This window comes from Rattus norvegicus, chromosome 9 (genome assembly GCF_036323735.1).
Source record: "Rattus norvegicus strain BN/NHsdMcwi chromosome 9, GRCr8, whole genome shotgun sequence".
NCBI classification, from domain to species: Eukaryota; Metazoa; Chordata; class Mammalia; order Rodentia; family Muridae; genus Rattus; species Rattus norvegicus.
The window spans coordinates 18,605,281-18,619,133 of record NC_086027.1 but is presented as its reverse complement, the minus strand read 5'-3'; the positions used below and the strand labels follow the sequence as shown (position 1 = coordinate 18,619,133).

Below are 13,853 nucleotides of genomic sequence, written 5' to 3'. Positions count from 1 at the left end.
CAGACAGAAGATGACATTTTACCTGGCTCCCAAACCCCTGGATTATCTGGGACCCCACACTCCAGTAGTGCAGTGCACCCCTTTCTCTCCCTTTTGCCTCCTCCTCCACCATCTGGATGGCTGGATCTAATGTCTGCCTGCAGGATCAGCAGGATCCCGCCAGCCCCTCCTCCTCTGTCCTGCTGTATGCACCACACCTGTCTTTGTAACACACATGCACAAGCCCTCCTTGACACCCCCACTCTTTTCTGTATCTGCTTCAGTTATGCTCTTTCTTAAATCGCCCCTCCCACTCCAGAACCTCTACCACTGACTTAACATCACAGCTTAGCCTTTGGGGATCCATCATGGGAATTGTGTGGTCTCCATTTAGGCAGATTCACTGGGTCCCTCTTAGTTTCAGGAACTTCCTGGTGCTAAATGTTATCTAAAATTAGGTAATACATTACATATACCAATTTGTACACCACCACCACCCTATACACACACACACACACACACACACACACACACACACACACACACACACCAGGCATCTTCAGATATGGTCAAACACATGTCACTACAGTAGTACCCACTCCATTTTTCAAATGATGAAATCAAGACCCATCTACTGATGGATGTAAAGCACCTACTGAGAAGTTGAGATTTGAACTGTTGTGTGGCAAAACGTTTCCTGAAGATACTCAACACACACACACACACACACACACACACACACACACACACACACCCCAGATACAAAGCCCACAACAGACCAAGGCACAGACCAACCTTCAATATAATGAAACAATGGACTTTAGGGGATTGCTTATAGGAGCAAAAAATGACTCAAAGACAGCTACATCAGAGTCAGATTTGCCTGTCTGTGAGTCCTCTTGGCAGCTCAGCTTCCTTCACTCAGGCAGGGAGGGGCCTAGTGAGTCTGGTCAGTTTCAGGAACTTCCTGAAGCTATTTCGAGTTATCTTCCTGTTTGAGGTACTTCCTGCATGAAGGAATGTTTAAGTTGTGGAGGAAGCTGTTACACTACATAACTCATCTCCAACTACCTACAAAATGATACAGAGCTCTGCTTCATCCAGCCACCCCATGTGCTATATTAGAAACACAGCTATTGAAGTGGGTGGGATATGAGGTTCCTGTGGAACCTTCTTTTTGAGAAATGTTTGTGTATGAGTGTATACATGCACCTGCATGTGAAGGCCTGAAATGGGAGTTAGCTGTTTTTCCTTCATCGCATGCTATCTGCCTCATTTTTTTTTTCTTGATACAAAGGCTCTACCCTGGGCTCGCTCGACAATAAGCTTCAGAGACCTCCAAGGCTGGGTGTTACAGGCATATCCTACCATGCCTGACTTTATAAGTGGGCTCTGGGGATCCAAACCTTGGACAGGTGTTTGCCTGCTGAGCTATGCCTGCACCCAGAGGAGCTAGAGGTCAGTGGGAGGTCTCCAGATGCTTGGAGGCCTGCTATCAAGAAGGGACCATAGCAGCCCAGCCTCTTGTGACTTCTTGTTTGGCAGCGTGACTTTCTCCAGTCTCTTCCACCACTGCCATCTGCCGTGAGGTGATGTTACCGAGGAGGGACCCTCATCAGAACCTGCATGGCTCTATTTGGATCTTCAGCTATAAAACAATGAGTTAAAAACCTTCTTTGACTTATAAAGTTAGCCTGCCCCTGGTACTTCATTATAGTGATGAAAGAGGATTAAGAGAGCAGTCACCATGGGTGAACAAAGTCAGGCATGTGTGACAAATTAGAAAGGGTTTGTAGGCCAGCAATTCCCTAACTCCTGTAGTGTGCTGGCTTCCTTAGGCTACAGTGGCATGTCCTACTACCCTGTCACCTGGTGCTTTGGACATAGCACTAAATGACAAGTGATGAGTACATATGGCTTGACAGCAACGCAAGCATCATCAGTGTGGCATAGCATCACGAAATCTGGAGGAACAGAGCTCAGTGGCTCCCACCTTTAGTCCTAGTACCCATGAGGCAGTCAGGCAGATCTCAGTGATTTCAAGGCCAGCCTGGTCTACTACATGGAGAGTTCCAAAACAGCCAGCCAAGGCTACAAAGTGAAAAAACTATCTCTAAAAAAACAAGGAAGGAAAAGAAGGAAGAAGCTATGAAGGACGGGAAGCATGGAGGGAGGGAGAGAGAGGGAGGGACAGGAAGAGGGAGGGAGAGAGGGAGGGACAGGAAGACGGAGGAAGAGAGGGAGGCAGGGAAGGAGGGGAGTCCTCCCTAAGAACTGCCTGCAGAGCCTTGCTGCTAGACACTCAAGTGAACTGCTGTCCTCTGGACCAGCCTCGACTTAGTGAGTGATCTCAAGCCAGCTTACATGCAAAACCAAACCCAAGGCATAAAGAAACACAGCAAGTGTCAGGATGCAGAATCAGTTTTCCATTCCGTGATGCTAACCCTTCTCCCAGGGACTGCTGCGCTCCAGAGAACCCATCCACACCACCCACAGCTCACCCTGCGTGTGCTCCAATCAGACTATGAGTGACTCAAGGCCACACATCTCTAGAATTTTCTGTGAGTGGGGACAGGCTCAGAATGCCCCATGTGCCCCCACCCCATTGATGACTGGCTCAGAAGGGGAGAAAGGCATTTCTTGCACATAGCACTGTAAGTCAGCAGAGAAAACCTGCTCACTGCCAACGCGGTCCCTAGAAGAGGGCCCTCCTTTATTTCCTCCATACCCTGCTCCCTGAGTCTTACCCGATCTGGGCTCAGTGCTTCCCTCTCAGGCTGTCTCCTGCCTAGGCGGGGACTTCTCTGTTTCCGTCTCATCTCTTCCCTACCTCTGCACGGGAATATGGCCAGGAATCCTGGCCAAAGCCCACAAATTTATCACTGTAGTAATGACAGCAAGCCTCATGCTGAGCGAATTCTGCAATCCCCCTCAGCTCCTCCTCTGCCAAAACCCATGGAGCTGCAAGATCCTGCCGATTAGAGAGACTGTTATCTCTGCCTGAAGAATGCCTCTGCTGGCAAGTGTAATTAGGTGTCAGCCATGAGGCTGTTTTTGGAAGCTTGTTTGGGGATATGGCTCTCCCGCCCTGAATGCCATATGGTGGGGGATGTCAGTCAACTCAGCAAAGTTGAGCATCGAGAATTACATTTTACAACTGCCTTTAGCATATCATTATGTGACATTATAAAGGCCCACATTTTTGTCCCTTAGCGGTGCCTTATTCTAAGAGCACATTTGCATGTGTGTGGATTTTAGAGAATTCACAGTCCTGCCGCAATCTTCCCTCTTCGTTTACATGCGCAAGCCAGGACCTATAGGAAACCCATACCCTTCTCACTCCCAAGCTCATCACTGCAATGGGAAGCAGGAGAACTGGAGATAGACTGCTCGGACGCTTGCTGCTGTGGTGAAGAAGGACAGGGTTGAGAGGAAGCTGGACACACTGGAGAGATTCTTCGCAACACTGGGAGTTTTCCTGGGAGGGACACGGGGCTTCAAAGCAGGGTTTTCCCCTTTTAATTCCCATCTTAATTTTCTATTCTTTAAAATTTAATATGACGTCATTTCTCCCTTCCCTTTCTTCCCTCAAAGTTGTCCCACATGTCCCCTCTCAAACTCATACCCCATTTTATTTAAATGCGTGAAAACACACACACACGCACACACACACACACACACACACACACACACACACACACACGCACGCACACGTAACTACATAAATACTAACTACTCAGTCCATATAATGTTATCTGTATGTCTGTTTTCAGGCTGGCTATTTAGTATGGATAACCAATGAACGAACTTGAAGTCCTAGCACTCCAAGGTAGAGACCCCTGGGACTCACTGGCCATCCAGCCAGAGCAGTGAGTGAGCTTCAGGTTCAGTGAGAGACCCTTCTCTAATGATGTCAGAGAGAGGTTGAACAAGACATTCAAAGTTTACCTTTGGCTTCCACATGCCTCCCACCTCAAACACACACAAGCACACACAAACGCACAAATATATTTTAGATCAATGGTGATATACATGTAATTTTACCATCTATTAAAGACGAAAACAAATTTGCCTGCTAATGAGACAGATGTGATTGTTGTTTACAAGGGAAGTTAGTTTCACCTGAGTGTTTTGCACTGCAGGAAAAGAGAGCCTCTTCAACATTTTCCATAGTGATCACCATTTTGTTTTATAATTATCCATGTTGAGAATGTGGCCTCCCATAAGTACATAAGACAAAACAGCAGAAATATGTTTAGGGCCATTCCAGAAATTGCTGGAAGGTCTGTCCTAATACCAAGCTAAATTTTATTTAATGGATTTTTAATGAAACTGAAGTCAGCAGCCCCATCGTCTACTTTTAAAACTTAACGACCTAATACAATACAATTCGAAGAAATGCTACTTTGATAGTTACATCTTAGGAATAGCGTGAGAAACCATTTTTTAAAATCTTCATTTTCTGTAATTAAAATATTGTGTTTCTTTAAGAGAAGAAAACGTTGTATGCACATGAAAAATGCAATAATTCAAAGTCATATTTCCTCCCAGCTCCCTCTCCCAACACCCTTAGGGAACTTAGAACTGGGGAGCAATTATTGCTTGGACATGCCCTCAGCCCCCTCTCAGTGTAAGCTTCCCCAGTGGAGAAGGCAATACACAGCCACACAGGTACCTGAGGCCCTCACCTAGGTCAGCAGTTCTCAACCTGTGGGTCTCCACCCCTTTGGGGGTTAAACAACCCTTCAAAGGGGTCACATATCAGATATCCCTCACACCAGGTTTCATTTTACAATTATGATTTGGGGATACAATTTACGTTACAGTAGCAAAATTACAGTTATGCGGTAACAACAAAAGTAATTTTACAGTTGGACATTGGGAGGATTGAGGACCACTGCCTTAGGTGAGTACCTGGGAGCAGTGCTTCACCCCATCTCAGGGATCACTGAAGACGTTGATGCTTAACCTGGAGGGACAGTCAAGCCGTGGAGAGGGGGCACCCTCTGGGGTAAAAGTTTCCCCTGCTGACAGGAAATAATCCTCTCTGAGGCTGACCCCAGTGCCGAAAGGGGAAGTGAAGCAGGGGTGGACTCCACATGAATGAATGATTTGTTCTCTAAGGCTCTCTGTGAAACTGGTTGGGGGAAGGGTAGCTCACTCTTTAGAGTGGGTTCCTAGGTTGGAAATAAGGTGAATGACCTTGGCCATTCGTGTCAGGCTTAGCCTCACCCAGATCTCTCCTGGCCAGCAGGTCTCCCGTGAACACACTGTCTGCACGTCACCACTGCAGAGTTCTAGAATGTTCTTTCTATGCAAACCGAAATGCATGAGACAGAGGGCCAGTGAGGCTCACCAGCTCCCCCAGTGTCCAGATCACAGTTCCCACCAGGGACAGGTTCTAAACCACGCTGAGATTTATAACGAGTGTCACACTAACCCCAGAACTGCCCAGGTCCCAAGCCCCAAAGCTTTGGATTTTCAAAATAAAGGAAGCCTAGAGTCACTGAGTCCCAAAATCTCTAAGGATGGGAATTTTCATCCCACAAAATGCTCTTGCCTGGTGCTTTTGAAAGGTTCTGTTGCTGCCCCAGAAGAATAGCGCTGCCTGTGAACACTCAATCCATTGTGGGCAGTGCACCTTGTGAACTGCTTCCTCCTCCTTCTGAGCCCCCAGCTTGGCCTTCCTATGGCTTGACTTCCAGATGCACCCACTCCCGAGCTAACGCAACCACATACCACTGCTTTATCTAGAAAGTTATCATCCCAGTTCCTCCCTGTCTTTTCTTCTCCCATGAAGAAAAGGTAACCTCAAAAATCCTTGCAGATGCAGAGCTCTCCTGAGAGACACATCCAGAATACAGCAAATACATAGGCGAATGCCATCATTAAACCACTGAACTGAGAACAGGAGCCCCGCGTTGAAGGACTCTTAGAAAGGACTGAAAGAGCTTAAAGGGGCTTGAGACCCCATATGAACAACAATGCCAACCAACCAGAGCTTCCAGGGACTAAGCCACTACCCAAAGACTATACATGGACTGACCCTGGGCTCCAACTGCATAGGTAGCAATGAATATCCTAGTAAGAGCACCAGTGGACGGGGAAGCCCTTGGTCCTGCCAAGACTGAACCCCCAGTGAACATGATTGTTGGGGGTGGGTGGTAATGAGGGGAGGATGAGGAGGGGAACACCCATAGAGAAGGGAAGGGGAAGGAGTTAGGGGGATGTTGGCCTGGAAACCAGGAAAGGGAATAACAATCGAAATGTAAATAAGAAATATCCAAGTTAATAAAGATGAAAATAAAAAAATCCTTGCAGAGCATGATCTCTGACCCCCTCACCTCCCAGTCAACATCTTCTGGATATTTTCTGTGTTTGGTGAGTGTGTGTGTGTGTGTGTGTGTGTGTGTGTGTGTGTGTGTGTGTGTGTCAGAGGTTGGTGTTAGGTGTCTCTCTCAGTCACTTTTCCCCGTATATTTTGAGACAAGCTCTCTCACTGATTCAGCCAGGCTGGCTGGTGAGAAAGCTCCAGGGGCCTCCTACCTCTGACTCCCCAGTGCTGCTATCATAGACATGGGCGAGGCACGATGCCCAGCTTCTCATGTGGGCTCTGAGTATACTATTTGTTCAGTGAGCACTTTACCAACTGAGCCATCTCCTCACCCCTCTACTGAACATTTTCCACTTTACGAACATCTCCTGTGAAAGAAGCACCCAGAATAAATGTCACTCTGTGATCCCAGTTCCACAGAATTCGGGACGCTCTCATTGACCCCGATCTGTATACACTGTAACTTCACTAACATGACCCAGAACTATATGTGCTTCATACCCGGCAATCAACTTTTCATGCAGCTTTTAAAGAAAGAACTAGGTTGAAGAGAGGTTCTTATAAGTTATTAAAGGACCACGTCCTCGCTCCTCCTTCATTAATAATGGAATTATTTAAGAGACCAGGGCCCAGCAAAGATTATGAATGACAGGCTCACATGATTAAACTATAAGATGATTGACCCCTGAAGTGAGATTCATGTTGGTACACCAACACCCATCTTCACATTCTCCTTCCCAATAAAGCCTGGGACTAAGAAGGGCTTTCACTCAAAGCTGTGCCTGACAGGGTCTCCCCAGCTCTGAACTTTTTTTTTCCATCTCAGTTCACCAGATTCTCCTAAGGTGAAGTCTTCATTCAGCCTGTTGGAAACTCACTGGTGGTTTTCCTCTGTGTCTCTGACAGGTCAGCTGAAAGAAGCCATCAGCCAGCGGCACCTACAGCAAGTAGCTCTTGGTAAGTACACTGCAGAGCCCTGGGGATGAAGGGTGTGTGCACTGCAGAGCCCTGGGGATGAAGGGTGTGTACACTGCAGAGCCCTGGGGATGAAGGGTGTGTGCACTGCAGAGCCCTGGGGATGAAGGGTGTGTACACTGCAGGCCTCAGGATGAAGGGAGTGTACACTGCAGGCCTCGGGATGAAGGGTGTGTACACTGCACAGCCCTGGGGATGAAGGGTGTGTGCACTGCAGGCCTCGGGATGAAGGGTGTGTGCACTGCAGAGCCCTGGGGATGAAGGGCGGTGTGCACTCCACAGCCCTTGGGATGAAGGGTGTGTACACTGCAGGCCTCGGGATGAAGGGTGTGTACACTGCACAGCCCTGGGGATGAAGGGTGTGTGCACCTGCAGGCCTCGGGATGAAGGGTGTGTGCACTGCAGAGCCCTGGGGATGAAGGGTGTGTACACTGCAGAGCCCTGGGGATGAAGGGTGTGCACTTCACAGCCTTGGGATGAAGGGTGTGTGTACTGCACAGCCTTGGGAGGAAGAGGGTTGGATGCTGCAGAGCCTCGGGATGAAGGTAGGAGTGGCCCAAGTGAATCCAGCTAAATGACAAGACTTGAACACCCCGAAAGTTGAAGGAGGGCAAGGGTTGGGGTCTCTTTATCTTCTCTGAGCAAACCAATGTCCCAGCCTGTGTGCTTGCACCTACACGTTGGCGTCCACCTTTCAGCCACGTCCTCATCCCCCCAAACTTTCCTGTCCCATCGCAACCTGGACTCTGCTCCTCAAAAGTGGTATCCTGAGCCTTCTAGAGGCAGATTCATCTATCATACACGACAGACCAGGGTAAGAACAGGGACCCGCCCATCAGCGTCTCTGGTCTATGAGTCTTTTCTTCATCATGACATTTGCAAGAGATCAGATCATCATCCAGATGGGGGAGATTCAGTAGCCTGCCTGTGGTCATGTGACTAGTGCTTGCTGGAACAAGACGATGACCCCAGGTCTCTCTGAACATTCCTCTGATTCCCAGCCTACAACAGTGAGTGCAGTGATCAACTCACTTAGCCATTGATAACATCAACACTAAACCTACATGCTCCTATCCCAAGGTACCTCCTGCACTTTCAGTGGTAGACAGATGCTGGAAGACCCCCTCCTTGAATTTCTTTATGTACATTTCAAATGTTATTCCCTTTCCTGGTTTCCCATCCATAAGCCCCATATCCCATCACCCTTCCCCTTCTTCTATGAGGGTATTCCCCCTCCCCAACCATTCCTTTTTCCCACCCTGACATTCCCCTACACTGGGGGGTCCAGCCTTGACAGGACCAAGGGCTTCTCCTCTCATTGGTGCCCAACAAGGCACATCCTCTGCTACATAGGGAACTGGAAACATGGGTCTGTCCATGTGTACTCTTTGGGTAGTGGTTTAGTCTCTGGGAGCTCTAGCTGGTTGGTATTGTTCTTTTTTATTTGGGACTCAGTGAAATCACCTGGAGGATAGTGACATTCTCCTGAAGGCTGGTGAAACAAATCTCTAAAAAAAAGCCACTTCTCTTTCCAGCTGGCTTGGACTCAACCACTTATATTACAAATGAGGGGCTCCCCCTTGTGATAGCCTGGGTCCTGTAGTGCCTCACAATTAAAGAAACCCAGTCAGTACCCTGTGCTCACCCTGGGCATGTCACTGGGCTGGAGTCATCCCATCTGTCCCTCACGCAGGGGTCTTCTGTAGCCTTCCTAGTGTTGACTCATTAGAGGTAGCACCGAAGTAGAAATGCCACTCTTTCAAGAGGTGGCTTTTACCCTGGACTTGGAAAACCTTGACCAAACATTTTGGTCATGGGCTGACTGGCAAGGGCTGCTCTGTCCTCTGTGTGCCCCTGCTCGGAACCTACCTGGCCTGGTCCTCTGTACTAGGACAAGCACCCTCTGGGCCTTCCAGTGTGTTCTCAGAAATCCTGTGCCTTAATTCCTCTGCCTGCCTCCCTGGGGCACACTACTCAGGTGTCAGGGTCAGCCAGCTGTGCCTGAAGCCAGCAGCGAACTTCAAATGGGAGGCACTCAGGCTAGAAGTCTAATAGCGTCAGGAAGACTTGTTTACTTCAAACCACATTATCCCGATTAGAGACACGGCGTTAGTAGTTCCCAGCTTTAGGGACCTGACTCCTGACTTCAGGAGGTTGTCTAAACCTGTGGCCCCATGGGACCCCAGTCCAGGAGGGGTTCATATCTGTGAAGGGGGCTTTCTTCTCCACCCTCACCCTGCAGCTGGCATTTGTGTCAAGCTAGGGCAGAGGGTTCAGGAAGATAAGTAGTGCTCCTAGTGTGCTGGCATGGTCTGCTGTCACATCCTGTCATTTGGGTTTCTAGTGCAAGAGTTAGGCAGTGACCAGACGGTGGATGCCTGTTTCTCTGTCTTTGGTTTGCACTCCCTCCATACCGTCACTGTGCCTCACCCTTCACTTTTAGGCATGTGGCATCAGTTGCTAGGTTGCTAGGTTGTATGTTGCTAGGTTTCTATGGAGGATGGTTGGGTCTGGTTGGGAGCACCATGGGAACTAAGCAGGAAAGGTTGGCCCAAACATCCTACATAAGAACTACATCTCTATATGGAAAAGCAGGTGAGCGTCCAAGTAAATTCATACAAAAACAACCCCAGGTCCCAAAGAAAATAGATTTAGGGGCTGGGGATTTAGCTCAGTGGTAGAGCGCTTACCTAGGAAGCGCAAGGCCCTGGGTTCGGTCCCCAGCTCCGGAAAAAAAAGAACCAAAAAAAAAAAAAAAAAAGAAAATAGATTTAATGGTGATATAAGATGCCATTTGAAAGAGATCATGGCCTTGATGAAGAAACGCCATACCCTGGGGTGTACTGGAACTCCCTCATTCTGTGTCACAAGAACTGACTGAGGGTGTGACAAGAATATAGAGTCCTATTACTCAACGCAGCTGATGTCGAGACTCAAATAATGTAAATTTAGAATTGCATTATATTTTAAAGCAAAAGTAACAAAGACTTAAATTTCACTTTGTTCATTCTTAGTTGTACTTTTGAAATTATCTGCAGCCATGGTGCCTCTGTGGGGATGGACGGGGGTCTGCACAGTGAACGTTGCTCTGCCTTTCCACAAGGCCGAGTTTATTGACACCACACAACAGCTCAGAGTCAGCTATGGTGGGAGAATCATATCAAAGGCATAGGCAGATCTACACATGGGTTTTGGGGCACCGACGTACAGACAACACAGCTAGGCACCCCATGAGGTTGGCTGCGTGTGTATGTGTGTGTGTTCACACATGTGTGCTCACGGTTTTCTCCTCCCTCTTCTGGCTACAAATGCAGATCATGGCTCCCTTTTTATACCACCTGCCTAAAGTATATCCAGGAACCCAAACTTCCTCACCACCTTGGTCCTTTAGAAAATCAGTGGACAAGGAAACTCGTGAAGACTTCGGCATGAGCACAAACAGCACCCAGCCCTGTGAGTCACCTCCATGTGGCAGCCTTAGAAATCCAAGGGTGGCCTTGAACAGACATGTCAATGGCCACTTGAAAGAACAGCTACATCAGACATAACTGATGGGCTTAGAGGAGCAATAGGTCCCACACACTGGCTTGGGACTCAGCATCGTGGTGTTACGTTAACACAGGCATTACTTGGAGAGTTGAGAGTACTGTATTGTCCTTGCTACCTGGAATGATACAGGGGTTGATGGATCAATTGAGACAACCATTCAATGTGAGGAGTTTCACGGCATGTCTCTCTGTGTATTTCTGTATTTAATGCTCATAAATTCCCAAGGGGTAACTATTTCTCTAGCCTTCATATCACTGGGTCATCAGAAGCAATGAGGTGGGAAAACCAGCCAACCCAGGGTCAACTTTTCCCTCGGGCCTGGGAAACAGTGCCCATGTTCAGGCAAGGCTGCTCTGTCCTCTCTGTTCCCCAGCCCTGAGCCTCACAAGGGCTGCTCTGCCCTGCTGGTCCTCACATTACAGCTAAGACCCAAAGTGGTTATGGATGCAAAAGCCACATAGCCTGGTTGACTCAGGCTGGGCCAGCTGCCATACTGCACTATCCTGGGCACAGATATCCTGGTGTCCTGCCCGCCACAGAGCTGAGTCCTGCTCTCCAAGCATCTCTAGGCTACCCAAGAATAAAGGGACAAATACTAAGAAGAGGTCAGCTTTGAGTTTTCGGAACCAGTGTCCTTTTTCCTTCTGTACACAAAGCTAGCTCAGCCGTGACCCCTTCATTAAGATTCCCCAGGCCTCTTCTCCCAGGTCTTGTGTTTCCTCAACCTTGTGTGTCTCTAAGCTCACCATCCTCATCTTCTGATGACTAATAATTCCCAAGCTGTTTTCTGCATTAAAGCATGAGCTCCCTGAAAGCTGGCTGCACAGGAATTCAGTCTCATGTCCCCAGCAGCCGACATAAGCAGAAAGCAGGCCAAATCTACGGGTCAACAAATGCTTCCCCACACGGCTTCCAGACCCACACATCTTGCAGAAGTACAATGAGACATTTGAAACATAAAGTAAGTCCATTTAAAAGAAGTGGATGGGGTAAGTGCTTGTGGACCCCACAGCTGAGCAAATTACACACACAGGCAGTAAATGGTTCTCTCTTGCTAGCTGCAGAACAGAAAGAAGCACCCAGAATTCCTGAGTTTCCATTTTCTGACAGCAGGGAGCATGCTAACTAATTTATTGGCAAAAATAGAATTTTTCCCTGAAACTAAGCACAAGGCAGGATTTATCGTGTGGATCCTCAAGTAAAGGACACCAAGTGACACTGAGTGATGTCTTCAGCTGCAGTTTTACAAAAGACATCCCAGTGTTGTTCAACCAGATGATTCTTGTATCGACCCTCCATAAAAGCGAGAGGTCTGACATTAAAGCATAACTCACAGAAAGTGTTTATGTGAGCAGCCAGGATAATAGGATCCAGGTACCCTGCTTTCTGACAGCCACAGGGAGGGGCTGATAAAAGTGGGAGAGCCTTCCCCGGGGAATGTGCCCGCCGAGGCCCCACCTCTCCTCTGGAGTGTGTGTCTCCCCAGCAGTATTCTATCAAGGTCTAGGTCACATTCCAGTCACAATCAAAATTGTAATAAGAGCTGTGATTAGAACTTTTAAAATGCCAGAGCCCAGTGAGGGAGGCTCTCAGGGAGGAAAGGAGGCAGCCAATCAGGGGGACACTAGTCCTGGCGTGTTCCCTTGACCCAACCCTGTGAAGGCAACTGTCTCTACAATTTCTTTAATTTCTTCTGTATTTATGGAGATGAGTAGGCCCAAAGACACCACTGACAGGTTCTAAAGACATCAGGGATCCCCTAAATCCTACTCCTCCAGGTCCCTTTCCCTCTGCCCCACCCCTCTCTTGCCAGCCTCATTAACATAAGGAGCCCTTGGACCATCACCAGCCTGGTGTCTCTTGAAGGTGTCTCCCCAGCACTCTGAGGGCCTTAAGAAGGTGTAAGGCCTCCTTGGGCTGGGCCCTACCTTACTGCCTTCCCTCAACAATTCCTTCAAGAGCTCTGCTCCCTTAAGAAACTCCTGCAGTGACCTCTTGTGGCTCCTGCTCTTCTTCAGACAGCAGACGCTTTTGCCTGCCCCATTTGATTAAGATCATCAGGGTACCACAGATCAGAAAAGAAGCTCAGAGACAAACCAAGCCCAGAAACTCCCCCAGGTTTCACTGGTGCTCAGTGGGACTCACAGACATGGGGAAGACCCTGCTTGAGACAGAGACTTCCCAGCAGTGGACATAGTGGACTCAGAGAGACCAAGGTAGAAAGTGACCCCAAGGATTACTCGTGACAGTGGGCAGGTACAGCATGCAAGCAGCAGGGTCCCATGATGGCCCCCAAGACCAGTTCAGACAGAACAACTGGCCTGTGCTGTAAAGTTTGTGCCCATGGGAAGTTCCACAGATTTTACACAACTTCTGCCCGTGGCTTTGTTGAAAACTGTCAAGTTAGACACTTCACACTGCCCTTTCCTGAGTTGTCTCTACTCTGATGTGGTGGAGGTACCTACACGAAGTGACAATTCCCTCCCCCACACCATTACACAGAGCATCTCTGCTAGTCTTGCTCATGCTGCGATTCCAGTGCATCTTGGGAAGGGCAGGGTTTATCCCGCCTTATAGATGACAGTCCACAAGGGAAGCCAGAAAAGGAGCCCAAGCTAGGCACCTAGAGGCAGAAACTGAAGCAGACACCATGAAGGAACTTGGCTTCCTGGCTTGCTCCCCATGCCTTGTTCAGTCTGCTTCTTAAACAACCCAAGACCACCTGCCCAAGGGTGGCACCTCCCACATGTGCTGAATGTCCCCACATCAATCAACAATCAAGAAGATGTCCCACAGATTTGCTCACAGGAAAATCTAAAAGGCCCTCCTTCTCAGAGGGCTCTAGCTTGTGTCAAGATGACAAAAAAATATTTCTTCAATGTTGAGGCAAGTGACCGGCACACAGCCCTGGGTCCCCATGGCATCTGTTGATCCACCAGTGAGGTCGCCAGCATTACAGTTTTGCCTTACAAATGTGCCAGGCAGCTTAGGGGCTCTGGGCCTGAATTCCAATATC

General features: G+C 48.5%; 1 protein-coding gene across 1 annotated transcript in view; it reads left to right on the top strand.

Moving 5' to 3' along the window:
- Kif6 (kinesin family member 6) overlaps positions 1-13,853 on the top strand; it is a 296,865-nt gene that overhangs the window by 251,656 nt on the left and 31,356 nt on the right. Inside the window, exon 16 of the mRNA XM_006244480.4 lies at positions 7,220-7,270. Within this exon, the coding sequence (XP_006244542.1) occupies positions 7,220-7,270 (51 nt within the window). The remainder of the gene's footprint in view (positions 1-7,219; positions 7,271-13,853) is intronic.